This window comes from Hylobates moloch, unplaced genomic scaffold, assembly GCF_009828535.3.
Source record: "Hylobates moloch isolate HMO894 unplaced genomic scaffold, HMol_V3 SCAFFOLD_5, whole genome shotgun sequence".
NCBI lineage: Eukaryota > Metazoa > Chordata > Mammalia > Primates > Hylobatidae > Hylobates > Hylobates moloch.
The window spans coordinates 105,569,297-105,593,173 of NW_026652280.1; the positions used below are offsets into that span (position 1 = coordinate 105,569,297).

The window sequence follows — 23,877 nt, forward strand, 5'->3', positions numbered from 1 at the left end:
GAAGATAGTAGGAGATTGAGGCTCCTGGTGAGAGAATTTGAAGCCAGCAAGCCTGAAGTCCAAGCTAGGTGAAGAATGGAGAAGCAGAAGACCAGAGGTTGCACTGACCTCTAAAACGAGTGTAGTGGAAATAAAGGAGAAAGACTAGGAACGGAGGCCAGTAGTCAGAAAAGGAATATTGGAATTTTCAGTTTTGAAGCTGACAATTCCTGAATTATAGCTCTGGCATTTGACCATAGGAGTGGATGGCTGAAGCGAATTCTGTCCTAGAAATAGAAAGTGAAAACCAATTAAAACCATTCTTTTTCTGCAATGCCAAACTTACTGAGTTATTCTTCAGCATTGCTTTCTCTCATTTATCCCAAATACATCAACCAGCAGTATTTATTTTAACTGCTAAGTTGATTTTCAGAATTCTCACATGATATGAAACAATTGATATATCAAAGATAACTGGCACAAAGTAGTTCCTGCTATTTATACTTTTCCAGCAGATTTACTTTCTTAGTTTTTTTTTTTTTTTTGCCGATGCTTTTACTAAAAGTACTTTGCTTTGTTAGCATTCATCCTACCAAGAGTAAACAGTCAATGATTGTTATTTATAATTATTGTTGTTATTATTTTACTGCTATCACCCAATAAAAGAGAGCACTCTGAAGCATATGGGACAGAAGGAAAGTCAGTAAACTTTTAGTATATTTATTATAAATCATCTACACATTAATAATTAAAAGTTGGCTTGTATGAGTTAGTTATGTGTAATGGTTAATGTTTTCAATAATGTTTCCTTTTGCAGTACAGATGAGACCCATTTTGTCTATATTACCTGGCATTAATGTGCCTTGATGTTTTTAGGGATCTTATCCATAGAACAGCTCATCAGCCGGGTTGGTGTGATTGGAGTGACTCTCATGGCTCTCCTTTCTGGATTTGGTGCTGTCAACTGCCCATACACTTACATGTCTTACTTCCTCAGGTAACAGAGCGCTTTGCATCCTTTCTTTTTTGCCCCATTACTTCTTGAATACATGTGTCATATTATGCCACCATCTTTAAGATTATGTATTACATCTATGACACTGTCTGTCTTTTTATTCTTCTCTTCCTCTGTCCCTATGGGCATTGACCTGGAAATCTTCCTAAATAAGTATTGTCACTTGTACTGCTTGCCTTTATTATTTGTCCTACATTCATTTTTTAAATGGCAAATTTCAATCTGACACTCCCCTCCTGCTTTTTAAAGGCACATTTCTAGTGACCAGCAGTATAAACCAACCCCAACTTCAGCAGTTCAGTTCCTCCTAGAAGTATTAATAGAACAGTAGAAGACAATGCCAAGTTAAAAGTGTGCTTAAACATACATCCTAAATGTCACTGAGCTGAGATCATGCCACTGCACTCCAGCCTCGGTGACAGAGGGAGACTCTTTCATAAATAAATGACGGGTTGATGGGTGCAGCAAACCATCATGGCACGTGTATACCTATGTAACCTGCATGTTCTACACATGTATCCCAGAACTTAAAGTATAATAAAAAGTATTTTAAAAAAATATATATATATATATAAATGTCACTGGATCAAAGCTAAGAAAAACTGTAAGAGAGCTGGGTAAATTCCATTTCCCTGAGATCCCAGAGGATTAGCTATAAGAAATGACAGCAAAAGCATTTTAGTTTATTATGGTCATTTTACTATTTTCTAGAAAAAAGTAGTAGGTAACAATTGAAGTCTATGTTTGTCTCCAGATACCCTGTATCATGCCCAAGAGTGGGACCCCAAAACATTTTGCTAGCAGTTTGTGCTTTTTGTAGGAATGTGACTGACACAGATATTCTAGCCCTGGAACGGCGACTGCTGCAAACCATGGATATGATCATAAGCAAGAAGAAAAGGTAAGATATCAACACTGTAATACATTTGGACTCTGTTACAATTTCTCAACAAGAAAATTTGACTATGAGTTGGTGCTGGCAGGGAATTTTATCTTATCATTTTTATTATAAGGTAACATACCAGATTTAGTGTTGGCTGGACACAGTGGCTCACACCTGTGATCCCAGCACTTTGGGAGGCCACGACAGGGGGACCACTTGAGCCCAGAAGTTCGAGACTAGCCTGGGTAACATAGTGAGACCCCATCCCTTTAAAATAACAAGAAAATTAAAAATATAAAAAAATTTTTTAAAACGATTTAGTGTTTTCTGTGAAAGAAAATTCAATCTCATTTCTTGAATTTAGATCATTCTCCTTAAAGTATTAGAATTTTTTTGTTTAATTTTTTAAATTGTAAATTGACAAATTATAGTTGTATATATTTGTGGCATACAAAGTGGAATAATTAAATCAAGCTAATATATCTATCACCTTACATGTTTATTTTCTTGTGAAAACATTTGAAATTTACTCTCAGTGATTTTGAAATACATTATTATTTATTATATTCATGCTGTACAGTATGTTGCAAAGAAAAAAAACCTTATTCCTCCTTGTCTAACTGAAGCTTTTTACCCTTTGACCGTCATCTCTCCATTCCTCCCACCCATCCAGCCTCTGGTAACCATCATTCTACCCTCTGCTTATGTTGAGTTCACTGTTTTAGATTCCACATATAAGTGAGAACATGCAGTATTTGTCTTTCTGTGTCCAACTCATTTTGCTTAGCATAGTGTTCTCCAGTTACATTCAAGTTGTCACAAATGAAAGAATTTCCTTCCTTAAGGCTGAATAGTATTCTGTTGTATATATATGCCATATTTTCTTTATCCATTTTTCTGTTGATGGACATACAGATTGATACCATAACTTGGCTATTGTAAATAATACTGCAGTGAACATAGGTGTACAGGTATCTCTTTGACATTTTACTGATTTCAGATCTTTTGGGTAAATACTAAGAAGTGGGATTGCTGGATCATATAGCAATTCCATTTTCAGTTTTTTTTAGGAACCTCCACACTATTTTCCATAGTGGTTGTGCTAATTTATATTTCCACCAACAATGTAATAGGGTTTCCTTTTCTCAGCATCCACACCAACGTTCTTTATCTTTTGCCGCTTTGATAATAGTCATTCTGACAGGTATGAGGTGATATCTCATTGTGTCTTAGTTTGCAATTCATTAATGGCTAGTATGTATGTTAAACATTATTTGATATATCTGTTGGTCATGTGTATGCCTTCTTTTGAGAAATGTCTATTCAGGTTCCTTGCCCATTTAAAAATCAGGTTATTTGTTTTCTTTCTGTAGAGTTGTTTGAGGTCCTTATGTATTTTGTATACTAACCCCTTATCAGACATATGGCTTGCAGATATTTTCTCCCAGTCCATAGATTGTCTCTTCACTCTGTTGTTTCCTTTGTTGTGCAGAAGCTTTTTATTTTGATGTAATCCCATTTGTCTATTTTTGCTTTAATTGCCTGCACTTTGGGGGTTAAATCTAAAAAGTTATTGCCCAGAGCAATTTGTGTAGTTTTTCCCCATTTTCTTCTAGTAGTTTTATAGTTTCCAGGCTTAAGTCTTTAGTCCATTTCGAGTTAATCTTTATATATTGAGTGAGAGAAGGGTCCAATTTCATTCTTCTGCAGACGGATATTCAGTTTTCCCATCACCGTTTAGTGAAAAGACCGTCCTTTTCCCAGTATGTACATGTGGCACCCTTGTCAAAAATCAGTTGACTATACATGTGTGGGTTTATTTCTGGGTTCTTTATTCTGTTCCCTTGGTTAATGAGTCTGTGCTTATGCTCGTATCATGCTGTTTTAATTACTATTGCTTTGTAGTATAATATGAAATAAGATAGTATGATGCCTCCAGCTTTGTTCTTTTGTTCATGATTGCCTTGGCAATTCAGTTTTTTCTGGTTCCATATGAATTTTAGGATTATTTTTTCTATTTCTATGAAAAATGACATTGGAATTTTGATAGGGATTACATTAAATCTATAGATGGCTTTAGGTAGTATGGATGTTTTAACAATACTAATGTTCAATGAACATTCCAAAAATCAAGAGAACCATCCCACTTAAAATAGCTACAAGAAAAAATACTTAGGGATAAATTTAACCAAGGAGGAAGAAAGACTTGGACACTGAAAACTATACAACATTAATAGAAGAAATTGAAGAAGACACAAATAAATGGAAAGATATCCCATGCTCATGGACTGGTGTATAACTTTTGTATTCGAAGAATGGAATATTGTCTATTGTCATGATTTTTTTTTTTTTTAAGACGGAGTCTCTCTCTGTTGCCCAGGCTGGAGTGCAGTGACGTGATTTCAGCTCACTGCAGCCTCCACCTCCCAGGTTCAAGTAATTCTCCTGCCTCAGCCTCCCGAGTAGCTGGGATTATAGGCACATGCCACCACACCCAGTTTATTTCTGTATTTTTAGTAGAGACGGGGTTTCACCATGTTGGACCAGGCTGGTCTCAAACTCTTGACCTCAAGTGATCCGCCCACCTTGGCCTCCCAAAGTGCTGGGATTACAGGCGTGAGCCACCATGCCCAGCCTCATTGTCCTGATTTTTTTTTAAGTCTATTTTCCTTAATTTTTTACAATCTTTTACATATCTGATTTAGATCTCAACTTCCTTTGTTCCAACTACTTAAAATCATTTAAGTCCTCTATATCATTTTTGTTATTTAAAAAGCATTTTTAAAATGTGTATTTTCAAAGTGGGATTTCATAGAAATCTATATCACAGTGTATAAAAGCATAGGCTCTGAAATCAGACTGTGTATGAATTTGAATCCCTGATCTACAACTTAATGGTGTGACCTCGAACTAGTTACTTTATGTCTTTGTGCCTCATTTGTAAAATAGAGGTAATAATAATGAGTTAAGACTTAGAAAAACAAGTTAGAGCCCTTAGAACAATGACCCACATATAGCTAAGGACAACTACTGAACTTATTAATAATCTCTACAGTACAATCATTTGCTTTTCATGCTTTGCCTTCATTTATTCATTCATAGATTCATTCACTTAATAATTTTAGAAAACCTAGTTTACCCCAGGCACTGTACTAGATGCTAGGGATAGAATGATGAACAAGATAATCATTTCTTACCTTCATGAAGCTTATTAGTCTACTGTCTTTATTAAAGTTATTATTACCCATAAGTAAATGGTAACAGGTTTTGAATTGCATGAGTATTTTCACATTTCATATTTCCTCCTTCAACACTTTTCTATAGTAAGACCCATAGTCAAGTTAAAGAAGCCTTAATGTAAGAGATAACATTAGACATTAGAATGATAAAGGCCAGGCGCAGTGGCTCACGCCTGTAATCCCAGCACTTTGGGAGGCCGAGTTGGGCAGATCACGAGGTCAGGAGATCAAGACCATCCTGGCTAACACGGTGAAACCCCATCTCTACTAAAGATACAAAAAAGTAGCCGGGCATGATGGCAGGCGCCTGTAGTCCCAGCTACTCAGGAGGCTGAGGCAGGAGAATGGCGTGAACACGGGAGGCAGAGCTTGCAGTAAGCCCAGGTCGCGCCACTGCACTCCAGCCTGGGTGACGGAGTGAGACTCTGTCTCAAAAAAGAAAAAAAAAAAAGAATGATAAAGAAGGCTCAGGTTCACCGACTAATTATTTGTCTCTATTTCTGCATGTCTTTACTAGGCTATTGAAGGTAGACACGTGTATAATTTATTTTATTTACATTTATTGTTTATTTTACATGAGTGTATATAAATGCAGATTTTAAAAAATAGTAAGAGCAAGATTATTCAAAAGTGAAAGATTTATATAAACAATACTATTTTGATTCCCAAGGCTATTCTCTTTCTCACTGTATTTCTTTTATTCGTATAAAGAAATGAATATATAAAAGTGAAGTCATGGCCGGGTACTCATGCCGGTAACCCCAATGCTTTGAGAGGCTGAGGTCAGGAGTTCAAGACCAGCCTGGCCAACATGGCAAAACCCCATCTCTAGTAAAAATACAAAAATTATCTGGGCATAGTGGTACATGCCTGTAATCCCAGCTACTTGGGAGGCTGAGGCAGGAAAATCGCTTGAACCCGGGAGGCAGAGGTTGCAGTGAGCCGAGATTACACCACTGCACTCCAGCCTGGGGGACAGAACGAGACTCTGTCTCAAAAAAAAAAAGTGAAGTCATGAACCATGTCAAGTGTGGATACATACTTTTAAGCCATTTCATACTAACAGTGCTAAGGAATTGACTCTGATCTATACACACTATAGCCCATTTCCCCTATAATGCATCATCTGGTCAGGATCAGGAACGGTTTGTGGTCCGACAGTAAGTTTTATTAATTCGAGTGGCTCACAGAAGAATCAGCCTCCCAACATGACCCCATTACCACAGCCCTTTATCCAGTGGAACTAACAGGGCAGATAGACAGCTAACATGACAACACTGGGGCCCTTGGGATTCATGTAATGTCCTTGTCATTTACCACAATATAGAAAAACTGTTTTTGTTGTTTACAAGTGGTTTTACAAAATAAAATTTTTTTTAATAAAAAAGAAAAACTGTTTTTGCAAACACTCATAGTTGGGGAGGAGTAGTGACCAGATAACCATCTTTCACCTTAACAGTAGAGGGCCATAGTGAGATGACATACAAGAAAAGTAACATTTGTTATGTACAAAAAAGTTAATGGTTTAAAATGGGAAGAGGAAAGAGGCATACGTCTTCCTGTTTGGAACAGTGAAGGAAAAAATGTTAACCTCTACCTTGAATTAGTTTTCTAGGATCTCTTTGAAATTTTTTAGAGATAGAGGGAAGAAATATATTCACTAGTGAAATTTCAGCAACAGCCACAGCCATTCTCAATAGACGAAACTTCCAGAAATGACAGTGGAAAGAATTTAAGCAATTCCTTCTACAGAAAATCATAAAAACTGGAAAAAATATTAAAAGCAAGTATTTGAAGTTACTGGAAAATGAGCAGAGGCAGGTAGAAATTTGAGAAGAGTATCAGGTAACTATTGCAAGTTGATAGCTTTCTTGCCTGGAAGTGCTCCTTAGCCACCACCCACCCTCCCAGCACCCACTCAAATGTACAGATTGATAAGAGTTTAAATCAGCTGAGTAACTGAAAATTTAAAGGGGAAATTTTGGAAATGAGGGAAATGCAGAAGGGCTAAGATCCAAAATCGCAGTATAAACCCTTCCGAAATCTCTGTGCCATCATTAAATAATGTATTTCCACGGTAAACACCAAAGAGCCTGAGAAAAAATAGGCAGAAACTGGAAGAGAGTCTATCCTTGATATACTGAACTGCTTCTTGGTGTGATTTGCAAGGTTGCTGTGCCTTTTTTTTTTTTTTTAATTATACTTTAGGTTTTAGGGTACATGTGCACAATGTGCAGGCTTGTTACATATGTATCCATGTGCCGTGTTGGTTTGCTGCACCCATTAACTCGTCATTTAGCATTAGGTATATCTGCTAATGCTGTCCCTCCCCACTGCCCCCAACCCACAACAGTCCCTGGGGTGTGATGTTCCCCTTCCTGTGTCCATGAGTTCTCATTGTTCAATTCCCACCTATGAGTGAGAACAAGCGGTGTTTGGTTTTTTGTCCTTATGATAGTTTACTGAGAATGATGTTTTCCAGTTTCATCCATGTCCCTACAAAGGACATGAACTCATCATTTTTTATGGCTGCATAGTATTCCATGGTGTATATGTGCCACATTTTCTTAATCCAGTCTATCGTTGTTGGACATTTGGGTTGGTTCCAAGTCTTTGCTATTGTGAATAGTGCCGCAACAAACATACGTGTGCATGTGTCTTTATAGCAGCATGATTTATAGTCCTTTGGGTATATACCCAGTAATGGGATGGCTGGGTCAAATGGTATTTCTAGTTCTAGATCCCTGAGGAATCGCCACACTGAGTTCCACAATGGTTGAACTAGTTTACAGTCCCACCAACAGTGTAAAAGTGTTCCTGTTTCTCCACATCCTCTCCAGCACCTGTTGTTTCCTGACTTTTTAATGATCGCCATTCTAACTGGTGTGAGATGGTATCTCATTGTGGTTTTGATTTGCATTTCTCTAATGGCCAGTGATGATGAGCATTTTTTCATGTGTTTTTTGGCTGCATAAATGTCTTCTTTTGAGAAGTGTCTGTTCATGTCCTTCACCCACTTTTTGATGGGGTTGTTTGTTTTTTTCTTGTAAATTTGTTTGAGTTCATTGTAGATTCTGGATATTAGCCCTTTGTCAGATGAGTAGGTTGCAAAAATTTTCTCCCATTCTGTAGGTTGCCTGTTCACTTGGATGGTAGTTTCTTTTGCTGTGCAGAAGCTCTTTAGTTTAATGAGATCCCATTTGTCAATTTTGGCTTTTGTTGCCATTGCTTTTGGTGTTTTAGACATGAAGTCCTTGCCCATGCCTATGTCCTGAATGGTATTGCCTAGGCTTTCTTCTAGGGTTTTTATGGTTTTAGGTCTAACATGTAAGTCTTTAATCCATCTTGAATTAATTTTTGTATAAGGTGTAAGGAAGGGATCCAGTTTCAGCTTTCTACATATGGCTAGCCAGTTTTCCCAGCACCATTTATTAAATAGGGAATCCTTTCCCCATTTCTTGTTTTTGTCTGGTTTGTCAAAGATCAGATAGTTGTAGATATGCGGCATTATTTCTGAGGGCTCTGTTCTGTTCCATTGATCTATGTCTCTGTTGTGGTACCAGTACCATGCTGTTTTGGTTTCTGTAGCCTTGTAGTATAGTTTGAAGTCAGGTAGCCTGATGCCTCCAGCTTTGTTCTTTTGGCTTAGGATTGACTTGGTGATGCGGGCTCTTTTTTGGTTCCATATGAACTTTAAAGTAGTTTTTTCCAATTCTGTGAAGAAAGTCATTGGTAGCTTGATGGGGATGGCATTGAATCTATAAATTACCTTGGGCAGTATGGCCCTTTTCACGATATTGATTCTTCCAACCCATGAGCATGGAATGTTCTTCCATATGTTTGTGTCCTCTTTTATTTCGTTGAGCAGTGGTTTGTAGTTCTCCTTGAAGAGGTCCTTCACATCCCTTGTAAGTTGGATTCCTAGGTATTTTATTCTCTTTGAAGCAATTGTGAATGGGAGTTCACTCATGATTTGGCTCTCTGTTTGTCTGTGATTGGTATATAAGAATGATTGTGATTTTTGTACATTGATTTTGTATCCTGAGACTTTGCTGAAGTTGCTAATCAGCTTAAGGAGATTTGGGGCTGAGACAATGGGGTTTTCTAGATATACAATCATGTCATCTGCAAACAGGGACAATTTGACTTCCTCTTTTCCTAATTGAATACCCTTTATTTCCTTCTCCTGCCTGATTGCCTTGGCCAGAACTTCCAGCACTATGTTGAATAGGAGTGGTGAGAGAGGGCATCCCTGTCTTGTGCCAGTTTTCAGGGGGAATGCTTCCAGTTTTTGCCCATTCAGTATGATATTGGCTGTGGGTTTGTCATAGATAGCTCTTATTATTTTGAGATATGTCCCATCAATACCTAATTCATTGAGAGTTTTTAGCATGAAGGGTTGTTGAATTTTGTCAAAGGCCTTTTCTGCATCTATTGAGATAATCATGTGGTTTTTGTCTTTGCTTCTGTTTATATGCTGGATTACATTTATTGATTTGCATATGTTGAACCAGCCTTGCATCCCAGGGATGAAGCCCACTTGATCATGGTGTATAAGCTTTTTGATGTGCTGCTGGATTCGGTTTGCCAGTATTTTATTGAGGATTTTTGCATCAATGTTCATCAAGGATATTGGTCTGAAATTCTCTTTTTTGGTGATGTCTCTGCCAGGCTTTGGTATCAGGACGATGCTGGCCTCATAAAATGTGTTAGGGAGGATTCCCTCTTTTTCTATCAATTGGAATAGTTTCAGAAGGAATGGTACCAGTTCCTCCTTGTACCTCTGGTAGAATTCGGCTGTGAATCCTTCAGGTCCTGGACTCTTTTTGGTTGGTAAGCTATTGATTATTGCCACAATTTCAGAGCCTGTTACTGGTCTATTCAGAGATTCAACTTCTTCCTGGTTTAGTCCTGGGAGGTTGTATTTGTTGAGGAATTTATCCATTTCTTCTAGATTTTCTAGTTTATTTGCGTAGAGGTGTTGGTAGTATTCTCTGATGCTAGATTGTATTTCTGTGGGATCGATGGTGATATCCCCTTTTTCATTTTTTATTGCATCTATTTGATTCTTCTCTCTTTTCTTCTTTATTAGTCTTGCTAGCAGTCTATCAATTTTGTTGATCTTTTCAAAAAACCAGCTCCTGGATTCATTAATTTTTTGAAGGGTTTTTTGTGTCTCTATTTCCTTCATTTCTGCTCTGATTTTGGTTATTTCTAGCCTTCTGCTAGCTTTTGAATGTGTTTGCTCTTGCTTTTCTAGGTCTTTTAATTGTGATGTTAGGGTGTCAATTTTGGATCTTTCCTGCTTTCTCTTGTGGGCATTTAGTGCTATAAATTTCCCTCTACACACTGCTTTGAATGTGTCCCAGAGATTCTGGTATGTTGTGTCTTTGTTCTCGTTGGTTTCAAAGAACATCTTTATTTCTGCCTTCATTTCATTATGTACCCAGTAGTCATTCAGGAGCAGATTGTTCAGTTTCCATGTATTTGAGCGGTTTTGAGTGAGTTTCTTAATCCTGAGTTCTAGTTTGATTGCACTGTGGTCTGAGAGACAGTTTGTTATAATTTCTGTTCTTTTACATTTGCTGAGGAGAGCTTTACTTCCAACTATGTGGTCAATTTTGGAATAGGTGTGGTGTGGTGCCGAAAAAAATGTATATTCTGTTGATTTGGGGTGGAGAGTTCTGTAGATGTCTATTAGGTCCACTTTGTGCAGAGCTGAGTTCAATTCCTGGATATCCTTGTTAACTTTCTGTCCCGTTGATCTGTCTAGTGTTGACAGTGGGGTGTTAAAATCTCCCCTTATTATTGTGTGGGAGTTTAAGTCCCTTTGTAGGTCACTCAGGACTTGCTTTATGCATCTGGGTGCTCCTGTGTTGGGTGCATATATATTTAGGATAGTTAGCTCTTCTTGTTGAATTGATCCCTTTACCATTATGTAATGGCCTTCTTTGTCTCTTTTGATCTTTGTTGGTTTAAAGTCTATTTTATCAGAGACTAGGATTGCAACCCCTGCCTTTTTTTGTTTTCCATTTGCTTGATAGATCTTCCTCTATCCCTTTATTTTGAGTCTATGTGTGTCTCTGCACGTGAGATGGGTTTCCTGAATACAGCACACTGATGGGTCTTGACTCCTTATCCAGTTTGCCAGTCTGTGTCTTTTAATTGGAGCATTTAGCCCATTTACATTTAACGTTAATATTGTTATGTGTGAATTTGATCCTGTCATTATGATGTTAGTTGGTTATTTTGCTCATTAGTTGATGCAGTTTCTTCCTAGCCTCGATGGTCTTTACAATTTGGCATGTTTTTGCAGTGGCTGGTACCAGTTGTTCCTTTCCATGTTTAGTGCTTCCTTCAGGAGCTCTTTTAGGGCAGGCCTGGTGGTGACAAAATCACTCAGCATTTGCTTGTCTGTAAAGTATTTTATTTCTCCTTCACTTATGAAGCTTAGTTTGGCTGGATATGAAATTCAGGGTTGAAAATTCTTTTCTTTAAGAATGTTGAATATCGGCCCCCACTCTCTTCTGGCTTGTAGAGTTTCTGCCGAGAGATCAGCTGTTAGTCTGGTGGGTTTCCCTTTGTGGGTAACCCGACCTTTCTCTCTGGCCGCCCTTAACATTTTTTCCTTCATTTCAACTTTGGTGAATCTGACAATTATGTGTCTTGGAGTTGCTCTTCTCGAGGAGTATCTTTGTGACATTCTCTGTATTTCCTGAATCTGAATGTTGGCCTGCCTTGCAAGATTGGGGAAGTTCTCCTGGATAATATCTTGCAGAGTGTTTTCCAGCTTGGTTCCATTCTCCCCGTCATTTTCAGGTACACCAATCAGACGTAGATTTGGTCTTTTCACATAGTCCCAAATTTCTTGGAGGCTTTGTTCGTTTCTTTTTATTCTTTTTTCTCTAAACTTCCCTTCTCGCTTCATTTCATTCATTTCATCTTCCATCACTGATACCCTTTCTTCCAGTTGATCGCATCAGCTCCCGAGGCTTCTGCAATCTTCGCGTAGTTCTCGAATCTTGGCTTTCAGCTCCATCAGCTCCTTTAAGCCCTTCTCTCCATTGGTTATTCTGGTTATCCATTCATCTAATTTTTTTTTCAAAGTTTTTAACTTCTTTGGTATCGTTTTGAATTTCCTCCCGTAGCTCGGAGTAGTTTGATTGTCTGAAGCCTTCTTCTCTCAACTCGTCAAAGTCATTCTCCATCCAGCTTTGTTCCGTTGCTGGTGAGGAGCTGCGATCCTTTGGAGGAGGAGAGGTGCTCTGCTTTTTAGAGTTTCCAGTTTTTCTGCTCTGTTTTTTCCCCATCTTTGTGGTTTTATCTACTTTTGGTCTTTGATGATGGTGATGTACAGATGGGTTTTTGGTGTGGATGTCCTTTCTGTTTGTTAGTTTTCCTTCTACCAGACAGGACCCTCAGCTGCAGGTCTGTTGGAGTTTGCTAGAGGTCCACTCCAGACCCTGTTTGGCTGAGTGTCAGCAGCGGTGGCTGCAGAACAGTGGATTTTCGTGAGACCACAAATTCAGCTGTCTGATAGTACCTCTGGAAGTTTTGTCTCAGAGGAGTACCTGGCCGAGTGAGGTGTCAGTCTGTCCCTACTGGGGGGTGCCTCCCAGTTAGGCTGCTCGGGTCAGGGACCCACTTTAGGAGGCAGTCTGTCCATTCTCAGATCTCCAGCTGCGTGCTGGGAGAACCACTACTCTCTTCAAAGCTGTCAGACAGGGACATTAAAGTCTGCAGAGGTTCCTGCTGAATTTTTATTTGTCTGTGCCCTGCCCCCAGAGGTGGAGCCTACAGAGGCAGGCAGGCCTCCTTGAGCTGTGGTGGGCTCCACCCAGTTCGAGCTTCCTGGCTGCTTTGTTTACCTAAGCAAGCCTGGGCAATGGCGGGCGCCCCTCCCCCAGCCTCACTGCTGCCTTGCAGTTTGATCTCAGACTGCTGTGCTAGCAGTCAGGGAGATTCCGTGGGCATAGGACCCTCCGAGCCAGGTGAGGGACACAATCTCCTGGTGTGCCGTTTTCCAAGCCCGTTGGAAAAGCGCAGTATTAGGGTGGGACTGACCCGATTTTCCAGGTGCCGTCTGTTACCCCTTTCTTTGACTAGGAAAGGGAACTCCCTGACCCCTTGCGCTTCCCGAGTGAGGCAATGCCTCGCCCTGCTTAGGCTCGTGCCCAGTGCGCTGCACCAACTGTCCTGCACCCACTGTTTGGCACTCCCTAGTGAGATGAACCCGGTACCTCAAACGGAAATGCAGAAATCACCCGTCTTCTGTGCCGCTCACGCTGGGAGCTGTAGACTGGAGCTGTTCGTATTCAGCCATCTTCGCTGTGCCTTTGATTGAGTGCATTTTCTGAGCTATGTGCAGGTTGAACACACAGCTTGGATGACAGAAAGTGAAAGCCTTTCTGACTTGAGGTGTCAGAGGGTAGAACTCAGGACTGGTAAAGCAGTTGAAAATTTAGGAGAGATTCCTAGAAGCAAAAGATCCACAGAGAGGATAAGCCCTAAAATATGACTATAGAATCTGTCCAGACTACCACTACCCTACACAAGCTCAAGCTCAGTGGAGACTATCAGGGAGTTAGGCTAAAAAGGAGAAGCTAGAAACCAAGAAACTGAGCAGAAACATTAGCTGCTGCAGGTATGACAGATTTCACAGTTTGAGTCTAAGTAAATTATCTGCTTACTAGTACCAAAAAAATTAACAATTCTCAGAAAAACAAAACAGATTCCAAAGTCACTACAACATATTACCTTCAACCAAAACTTGCTAGACATGTAAAGAAACGAGACCATATGACCAATGTTCAAGATAAAAAGCAGCCAATAGATACTAACTCCAAGTGGATCCAGATTACACATTTAACAAATACTTGAAAGTAACCATTACGAATATATTCAAAAAAGTGAAGGAAAGCATGATACAAGTGAAAAGAGAGAATCCCAACAAAGAAATGGAAACTTTTAAAAAACAACAAAATAGAAATCCAAAGACTGAAAACTACAGTAACAGAAATAAAAATTTTACTAGGTGGGCTTAACAGGAGAATTGAGATGACAGAAGAATCAGATCCATAAAAATTCAGGCTGGGCACGGTGGCTCACACCTGTAATCCCAGCACTTTGGGAGGCCGAGGTGGTTGGACACCTGAGATCAGGAGTTTGAGACCAATCTGGCCAACATAGTGAAACCCTGTCTCTACCAAAAATACAAAACGTAGCCGGCCATGGTCGCACACGCCTGTAGTGCCAGCTACTTGGGAAGCTGAGGCAGGACAATCACTTGAACCCAGGAGGCAAGGTTGTAGTGAGTGTAGTGAGTTGAGACCATGCCACTGCACTCCAGCTTGGGTGACAGAGCGAGACTCTGTCTCAAAACATAAAAATAAAAATTGAGATAGATTAATAGAAATTAATCTGAAGAATAGAGAGATAAAAGATTGAAGAAAAATGGCCAGGTAATCCCAGCACTTTGGGAGGCCAAGGCAGGCGGATCACTTGAGGCCTGGCCAACATGGCGAAACCCCGTCTCTACCAAAAATACTAAAAAAATTAGCTGGGTGTGGTGGTGGGAGCCTGTAGTCCCAGCCACTCAGGAGGTGGAGGCAGGAGAATGGCTTGAACCTGGGCAGCGGAAGTTGCAGTGAGCTGCAGTCGCGCCTCTGCACCCCACCCCAGGTGACAGAGCGAGACTCTGTCTCAAAAAGAAGAAAAAAATAATAAATTTTTTAAAAAAAGATTGAAGAAAAATCAACAAAAGTCTCAGTAGGAGACAATATCAAGCAGTCCAACATTCTTGTGGTTGGAGTTCTAAAGAAAAGGAAAGGGGCAGAAAAAGCATTTAAAGAAATACCAGCCCAAAACATAAGAAAACTACACCTATGTGTATATATAGTGAAACTGCTAAAAGGCAAAAGTAAAGAGAAAATCCTGAAAGCAGCAAGGGGAAAATGATACATACAGGGCAACAATGGAAAAAAAAAGTAATGGTTATTCAACAACATTGTAGAATACAAAATGAACATATAAAAATCAGTTGTAGCCAGGAGCAGCGGTGAATGTGCTTGACCAGCTACTCAAGAGGCTAAAGCGAGAGGATTGTTTGAGCCCAGGAGTTTGAATGCAGCCTGAGAGCAATGTAACAAGACCCCAACTCGAAAATCAAATTTTTTTGAATCAATTGTCTTTCTATAAGCTAGCAATGGACATATGAACGTCAAATGTTTAAATACACTACTTACAATCACTCACAAAATGAAATACTTAGGTAGAAGTCTAACAAAACATGAAGATAGGACTTGTTTGCTGAAAATTATAAAACTAGTGAAAAAATCAAAGAAGATATAAATAAACCATGTTAATAGATTGGAAGACTTGAATAGTAATGATGTTAATTCTCCCCAAATTGGTATACAAATTTAATGTTACTCATTTCAAAATCCCAGCAAGATTTATTTGTAGATATACACAAAATTATTCTAAAATGTGTACAGAAAGGCAAAATAACTAGAATAGTTAATACAATGTTTAAAAAGAACAGTATGAGAGGAATTCCTCTACCTGATCTTAAAACATATTATATAGCTACAGTAATAAAGATTGTGATACTGGTAGACATAGATCACTGGAACAGAAAAGAGAACCCAGAAATACTGACACATGGCCAGGCACGGTGGCTCACGTCTGTAATCCCAATACTTTGGGAGGCTGAGGCAGGTAGATCACCTGAGGTCAGGAGTTTGAGACCATCCTGACCAATATGGCGAAACCCCCTCTCTACTAAAAATACAAAATTAGCTGGACATGGTGGCATGCGCCTGTAGTCACAGCTACTTGGGAGGTTGATACAGGAGAATTGCTTGAATCCAGGAGGCGGAGGTTGCAGTGAGCTGAGATTGCTCCCCTGCCCTCCAGCCTGGGCGACAGAGCAAAACTCCATCTCAAAAAAAAAAAAAGAAAGAAAGAAGGAAATACACCCAGCTAATTTTTGACAAAGATGCAAAAGCAGTTCAGTGGAGGAAAGACAGGCTTTCACCAAATGGTGCTAGAGCATTTAGGCATCCATAGGTTTAAAAAATGAATCTAAATCTAAGTCTTACACCTTATATAAAATTAAAACAGGCTGGGCGCGGTGGCTCACGCCTGTAATCCCAGCACTTTGGGAGGCCGAGGCGGACAGATCACTTAAGGTCAGGAGTTCAAGACTAGCCCGGCGAACATGGTGAAACCCCGTCTCTACTAAAAATACAAAAAATTAGCTGGGTGTGGTTGTGAGCGCCTCTAATCCCAGCTACTGGGGAGGCTGAGGCAGGAGAATTGCTGAACCCAGGAGGTGGAGGCTGCAGTGAGCCGAGATCCGCCATTGCCCTCCGGCCTGGGCGACAGAGTGAGACTCTGTCTCAAAAAAAAAAAAAAAATTAAAACAGATAATAGACTAAAATGTAAAACTATAAAACTTTCAGAAAAAAAAAAAAACAGGAGAGAATCTTTGGAATCAAGGGCTAGACAAGAAGTTCTTGATACCAAAAATAAAATCCGTAAAAGGAAAAATGGATAAATTGGGCTCCATCAAAATTTAACACATTTGCTCTGTAAAAGACTGTTAAGGCCAAGTGCGGTGGCTGACGCCTGTAATCCCAGCACTGGGAGGCCAGGGTGGGTGGATCACAAGGTCAGAAGTTCATGACCAGCCTGACCAAGATGGTGAAACCCCGTCTCTACTAAAAATACAATAATTAGCCAGGCATGGTGGCGAGCACCTGTAATCCCAACTACTCGGGAGGCTGAGGAAAATGGCTTGAACCTAGGAGGCGGAGGTTGCAGTGAGCCAAGATGGAGCCACTGCACTCTAGCCTGGGCGACAGAGCAAGACTCCTTCTTAAAAAAAAAAAAAAAAAAAAAGACTGTTAAGAGGATGAAAAGATAAGCTACCTACTGGGAGAAAATATTTGCAAACCACTTATTTGAGAAAGCACTAGTATCTAGAATAAAAAACATTCAAAGCTTACATTTTAAAAAAATGCGGTTAGCCACATGAAAAGGTGTTCAACGTTGTTAGCCATTATGGACATGCCATTAAAACTACATCGAGATATCACTACACACCTATCAGAATGGCTAAAATAAAAATTAGTGACAACACCAAATACTAATAAGAATGCAGAGCAACTGGATCACTCATACGTTGCTGGCATCCATGTAGAATGGTACAGTCCCTCTGGAACACAGTTTAGCTCTTTCTTTAAAAGCTAAACATACAGTTACCACACCCCAACAATTGCACTCCTGGGCATTTATCCAGAGAAATGAAGATTTATGTTCACACAAAAAATCTGTGCTTGAATGTTTATAGCAGCTTTATTCATAGTAGCCCCAAAACTGGAAATAAATGAGATATCCTTCAATGGGTGAATGGTTAAACAAACTGGTACATTCATGCCATGGAATACTACTTGGCAGGAAAAATGAACAAGCTATTGATATACGCAACAACGTGGATGAATCTCTAGAAAATTATTCTGAGTGAAAAAAGAATCCCCAAAGAATATATACCATATGATTCTAGTTATATATACATTTTTGAAATGATAAAATTACAGAAATGGAGAACAGATTCGTGGTTGCTGGAATTAAGGAATTGGAGGTGGGAGGGAGGTAAGCTATACAGGTGCACCCTGACAGATCCTTGTAGTGATGGAAGTGTGCTGTATTGTGACTCTATCAATGTCAGTATCCTGGTTGTACTAGAGTTTTGCAAGATGTTTCAATTGAGGAAATATGGGTAAAGGGTACATGGAATCTCTGTATTTTTTCTCAAAACTGCATTTTGAATCTACAATTATTTCAAAAAGTTTAACTGAAAAAAAGTAATGGCTGACTTCCTACTAGAAATAGCAGACACCAGAAAGTAGTTGCCTGACATTTAAACCTCAGTAGACATTTTTTAGCTTCTTCTGTAGTACACTACCACCAAACCTCAGCCAAGTGCGTATGTTTTTCCATATTAGGAACTTTTAAATGACATTGGGCTAATAACAAATAGATAATTCCTTGTAAGCTACCCTTGTTATAAAGAGGCAATAGTGATGATGATAGGAAAGAAAAGTTGAAGATGGAGGTGATCTAATTCTATAGTACCTCATATTGTTGGGGGGTTTTTAAATTTCTTTTCACATTTCAGAAGGTTTAATATTGTTACCTTCTTAAGTATATGATCATTTCTTTTTCATCTACAACTTATTTGATAAGAGCAAAATTGGTTTAGAATTAATAGATTCTTGATACAATTGAAAGTAAAAGTGAATTGTTTAAAACAAGGCCATGCTTGTCTATGTGCCTCTAACTTTCACTGCTTGTGATTACACTTCTTTGCCTATTACGAGACCACAGCACAGTGTCAATCACCTTTACATATTCAATTGATTCCATTCCACAGCCAGTCATTAGTGTTTGTTGTATTGTAGACACTGAAAATAAGGACAATAGAAATGAGCTCTGTGCTTCCTCTCTCACAACTGCCTCCTTTAATCCTGCATGTTAAGCTGAAATGAACTATTAAATGAATGGAATAGAACCCTTGCCTTCTTTGTGTATGTGTTCTAGCTTTTTCAACTATGAAAATATAGGCCGGGCGCGGTGGCTCACGCTTGTAATCCCAGCACTTTGGGAGGCCGAGGCGGGCGGATCACGAGGTCAGGAGATCAAGACCACGGTGAAACCCCGTCTCTACTAAAAAATACAAAAAATTAGCCGGGCGCGGTGGCGGGCGCCTGTAGTCCCAGCTACTCGGAGAGGCTGAGGCAGGAGAATGGCGGGAACCCGGGAGGCGGAGCTTGCAGTGAGCCGAGATTGCGCCACTGCACTCCAGCCTGGGCGACAGAGCGAGACTCTGTCTCAAAAAAAAAAAAAGAAAATATAAAAACCTGGAATTACTAAGCCTTAATCTTACAAGTCAGAATCTCCCTAGGTCTGAGCCTCTTCTTGGTTGTTTATTACATCTTCCCAAAATGGTGAGTGATAGTAGATGTGTAGTTAGAAGAAAGGCAGAAAGAGCTAAAAGAGCTGTGTTTCATTCACTCAGTATCCAGGCAAAGGTCATTTTCAAAAGGAAACAGTTAAGTCAACACGGCTGACATTCTTTCTTGTTAATATCATTTTAGCTAATGGCTCAAAAAATTTCACCCATAGAAATATCATTTGATCTTTGGTACCATTGGTACTATTTGTATTAGTCCCAGGCATAAATACCAATGCTACTTCTTGCTCTTCACCGTTTTTATCTTTTGCCTTCCAAAAATATCCACCTTGAGTTACATTTTTCTTTGGTCCTGCTACTCTATTTTTATTAGACTCATCCTAGTTCATTTTATGCCTGTAGGCCTTGGCCCATTAAACCCTTTAAATCAATTATGTACAAATGATCTTTTTTTTGATCCTCACTAGGACCCTGTTAATACCTTTGTGGTGAACTGGGACATGCTAGCAGCTACCACTGTACTAGTCGGTCCTCCACAGACTGAGAGGACAAGGAGTGGTAGGTTTCCTGTTGATTTATTCAGCCGTAGGACAGATTACAGAAGGTGAGGGTACTGGACTTAGAGACTGATATTTTAGAAGGGGACAGGTTTATGCAATTTTGCTATTTTTTTTTCCTTTTGGCTGCCTTTGAAAAAGAAGGAAGAAAATATGTATTGCGTTCCTAACTCTGTATTTGGTCCTTTAGTTAGGTATGTTAGCTGGTTTTTTTTGTTTGTTTGTTTTTGTTTTGTTTTTGAGATGGAGTCTCACTCTGTCACCCGGGCTGGCATGCAGTGGCGTGATCTCAGCTCACTGCAACATCTGCCTCCTAGGTTCAAGTGATTCTCCTGCCTTAGCCTCCCAAGTAGCTGGGATTACAGACATGGGTCACCACGCCCAGCTAATTTTTGTATTTTTAGTAGAGACGGGGTTTCACCATGTTGCCCATGCTGGTCTTGAACTCCCAACCTCAGGTGATCCACCTGCCTCGGCCTCCCAAAGTGCTGGGATTACAGGAGTGAGCCACCACGCCCAGCCAGGTATGTTAGCTGTTTTATTTTGTCTTTAAATGGTAACTGTAGTAATTAAACTATGTATCGCACCTTGTAGTTGACAACATGAATTCATATATATTATTTCATTTATCTTCACAACCATCCAGAGATGAGGAGATGAAAACTAAGCCCTCCCAGCTTCCAAGTAGCAGAGCCAGTCCTCAGATATATTGCCTACCCCAAATTCTATGCTTCTTCACCCAGGCCACATTGCTTCCACATAGTTTCCCTTCAGTTGTAAGTAGTAGAAAAGTAGAACTCCAGAATCAATATCCTTACATAAACAGCTCAGTACATGAGAGGCAGTTGTGAGACTGGAAAGTGGATGGAACTAGATTGTGAGGGTCCACGCTTGCTTGCTGAGGCTTTGTATTTTCTTTCATTTCAGGATGGCAATGGCACGGAGAACAATGTTCCAGAAGGGGGAAGTGCATAACAAACCATCAGGTTTCTGGGGAATGATAAAAAGTGTTACCACTTCAGCACCAGGAAGTGAAAGTATCCTTTGTCCCTCTGCTTGATTCTTTTTCTCAACTCTGGACAAAGAGCAAAAGAAAAAAAGTAGTATTGGGATAGTCCCTTCTAAGGTACCTAACTACATCAGAGTCCAAACTCCTAAGAGCTAGGCTTAGGAAATACCATGTGTACAGTCATCTTTCCAACACCTGCACAAGATCATAAAATCATTGTCTTTGAGCTGAAGCGGTCCTAAAAAGTCAGTCTTTCCATTTTACAGATGAGAAAATAGACCCAGAGAGGTTAAGTCACACAGTGGTTTGTGGCAAAGCTAGAAACATAACTGTGGTCTCCTCTTCATTGTTCTTTCCACTACACTATTACGTTTCTCAACTCTGAAAAACCACCATAAAGCATAATGGCTACCTAAAATAAATGGCCCATTTCTAAAGTAATTAGTATTCCTAAACAAATTTTAAGTAGCTCTGCTTCTCCAGCGACATTTTGGTTTAAAGAATCAAGGACAGGCTGGGCGCAGTGGCTCATCCCTGTAATCCTAGCACTTTGCAAGGCCGAGGTGGGCAGATCACTTGAACCCAGGAGTTCAAGACGAGCCTCGGCAACATGGCAAAACCTCATCTCTACCAAAAATACAAAACTTAGCCAGGCCTAGTGGCATGTGCCTGTAATCCCAACTACTCAGGAGGCTGAGGTGGGAGGATTGTTTGAACTTGGGAGGCTGAGGTAGCAGTGAGCCCAGATCACGCCACTGAACACCTGCCTAGGCAACAGAGCTAGACCCTGTCTCAAAATAAAAAAGAAAGAATAAAGGAGATTTGATTAATAGATTAATAAATTGTTCTTTCCTGACTGGTTATGATGTTGAACTACTTCCCAAATTATGTAACCAAATTTCTGTGTGGCTCTGGTGCTATTAGGTCAAAACTTTGGGGAACTAAGCATGAGATAGCATACCCCTGTTTCCTTCTCTGTCCCAGGGAAATACAAATTCCCTTTTGCCTCAATTAGAGAAGGATGTCTATTCTTGCTACAAATTATGATTTATGTCCTGGTGTCAAATGAAGATAAGAATAAGATCAAAGAAAGGCACGATGATTGTGGAAGAGAAAGAAAAAGGATTAATTTAGATTTATTTAATCAAGAAACGTTTATTTTGTATCTACTATTTCCAGGCTGAGTGCTAAGGAATAAAATGAATAGAGTATAGCCTTTCTCCTCAAGGAGCTTACCCTCTAATCATGGGAGAGACAGACATGTAACTAGTTAAACCATATTGTTTGGTGGCCTGAACCATGCCAGTACTAGCCACTATTAAGGAAGGAACTGAAGGGCACTTACTGATGTGGGTAATAGTGGGAAAAATCAGAGAGGAGGGAGGATTTGGATTGAAGTATGTGCTTCTATTTTAGAAGGGGCTATATTTACTGTGTTTATTACTTAAAAGTTCATAAAAGCCAATAATATGGGTTTGAGCTATTAGTGATGAGTCAACAAACATATCAGGATTATTTAACCTCCCTGAGCGCCTGTTCTCTAAATGGGAGAATAATAACTCTACCTGATTGAGTTTTTGGAAAATAACATAGTGTAATGGAAAGAGCAGGCTTTGGAGGAAAAGAGGATCTGACTTTGCATCTCTATCAATTAATTGTGTGACTTTGAGCAAGTTATTTAACTCTCTGAGCTTTACTTTCCTTATGTGCAAAATGGATAACACCATGGCATAAGACAATCCCATGAAGATAAGATATAAAAGAAGATAATGTTTGAAAAGAAATAAGGTAATGTCTGTAAATCCTAGCGTATATTAGAACACAGTAGAGTATTAGTTCCCTTTTCTAACATTATATTCAGATAATGTAGGAGAAAGCTATGCTTTATTATAGTGATTATTATGTAACTATTTACAATCTTGAACATTACATTTGACTTAATCTAACCAGATAAATCAAAAAACAAATGAAACCATCTGTTTGAGCCACTTGACTTAAGAGAAACTGAGTGGTAATTGTTTGGTGGTGATGCTCTTGATGGAGAAGCTTTTACATACCTACCTCAGAGGTTGGGAAAGTTGCTCTGAAGTAGCACTGCTGGCTATGAAACAGGAAATTGAGAACAGAGGCAACTCCAGGAGTCCACTATAGGAAAAACCAAAAGTATATGCTTTCTCATTGCCATTTCTTGAAATTCCTATGTGATTTAAACCTTGATGCCCATTCTATGCCAGATCTTACTCTTATTCAACAGGAAGTGGATGCTTTGGAAGAACTAAGCAGGCAGCTTTTTCTGGAAACAGCTGATCTATATGCTACCAAGGTACAGAGCAAGGAAACTGAAGTGTGGTTTTTACCAATATTATTAAAGAGAGAACAAGACTAAATGGCTTTTTAGGTTTCTCTGTGGCCAAGCAAGAGATACCTCACAGCTTCAATATCAGCCATGAAGCATTAGGGATAAAGGATCTTCACTTTTCATGAAATTGCTCCTATCACTAGCAAAATCCTTAATGGAACACTCTCAATAGTACCAATTGGTGGGATAGTCAGAAGAGGCTTTTCAACATTTAGGAAGGTGGCATGTACCACCTCCTACTAACCTGGGATAAAGATGGTAGCTTCTATTCCTTTATAAGTTAGTGATATTATAAGAGCAGTAGACACCTATCTGCCATGGATGGCCTAGCCCTATTTTAAAGGATCCAGATCAATAAGTGTCGAAACTGTAAGAAGTAACTTTCCTATGTACACCTAAAATAAAATATAATTTAAATATGCAAAATCTGTTAGTGAAGATTGCAAAGTTTTAATTCTTTTTGAGGATAACTTTACAGGAGTAACCTTATAGGATAGAGGTTAACATAGGCTTTGGAAACAGATAAACCTGAGCTTACTCACCAGCTGCGTGACTTTGAGCAAGTTATTGAACCTCTCAAAGCCTCAATTTTCTCATCTGTAAAATTAAGATAATAGAACATATCTCATAAGAGTTGTTATGAAGATTAAGTGGATAACGCATGTAAGATGTTTATCCCAGTCTCTAGCTAAAAGTAAGCATTCAGTAAATGCTGGCCACAACTACTGTTATTAGTTTAATATTATTACAATGTATGGTTTTTTGACTTAGCCTGAACAGTGATTCATAGAGAGAAGAATACTTGTGTTGAATATAAATTTATATTTTGCTGAAAACTATGTTTTGTGTTTGTTTTCC

General features: G+C 39.3%; 1 protein-coding gene across 3 annotated transcripts in view; it reads left to right on the forward strand.

Annotated features, from left to right (window-relative positions):
• Positions 1-23,877, forward strand: part of GPR89A (G protein-coupled receptor 89A) — an 82,706-nt gene that overhangs the window by 21,820 nt on the left and 37,009 nt on the right. For all 3 annotated transcript variants that reach the window (XM_058439356.1, XM_032151630.2, XM_032151629.2), the window contains exons 6-9: positions 856-976; positions 1,815-1,895; positions 20,579-20,688; positions 22,895-22,983. In XM_058439356.1, the coding sequence (XP_058295339.1) occupies positions 856-976; positions 1,815-1,895; positions 20,579-20,688; positions 22,895-22,983 (401 nt within the window). The remainder of the gene's footprint in view (positions 1-855; positions 977-1,814; positions 1,896-20,578; positions 20,689-22,894; positions 22,984-23,877) is intronic.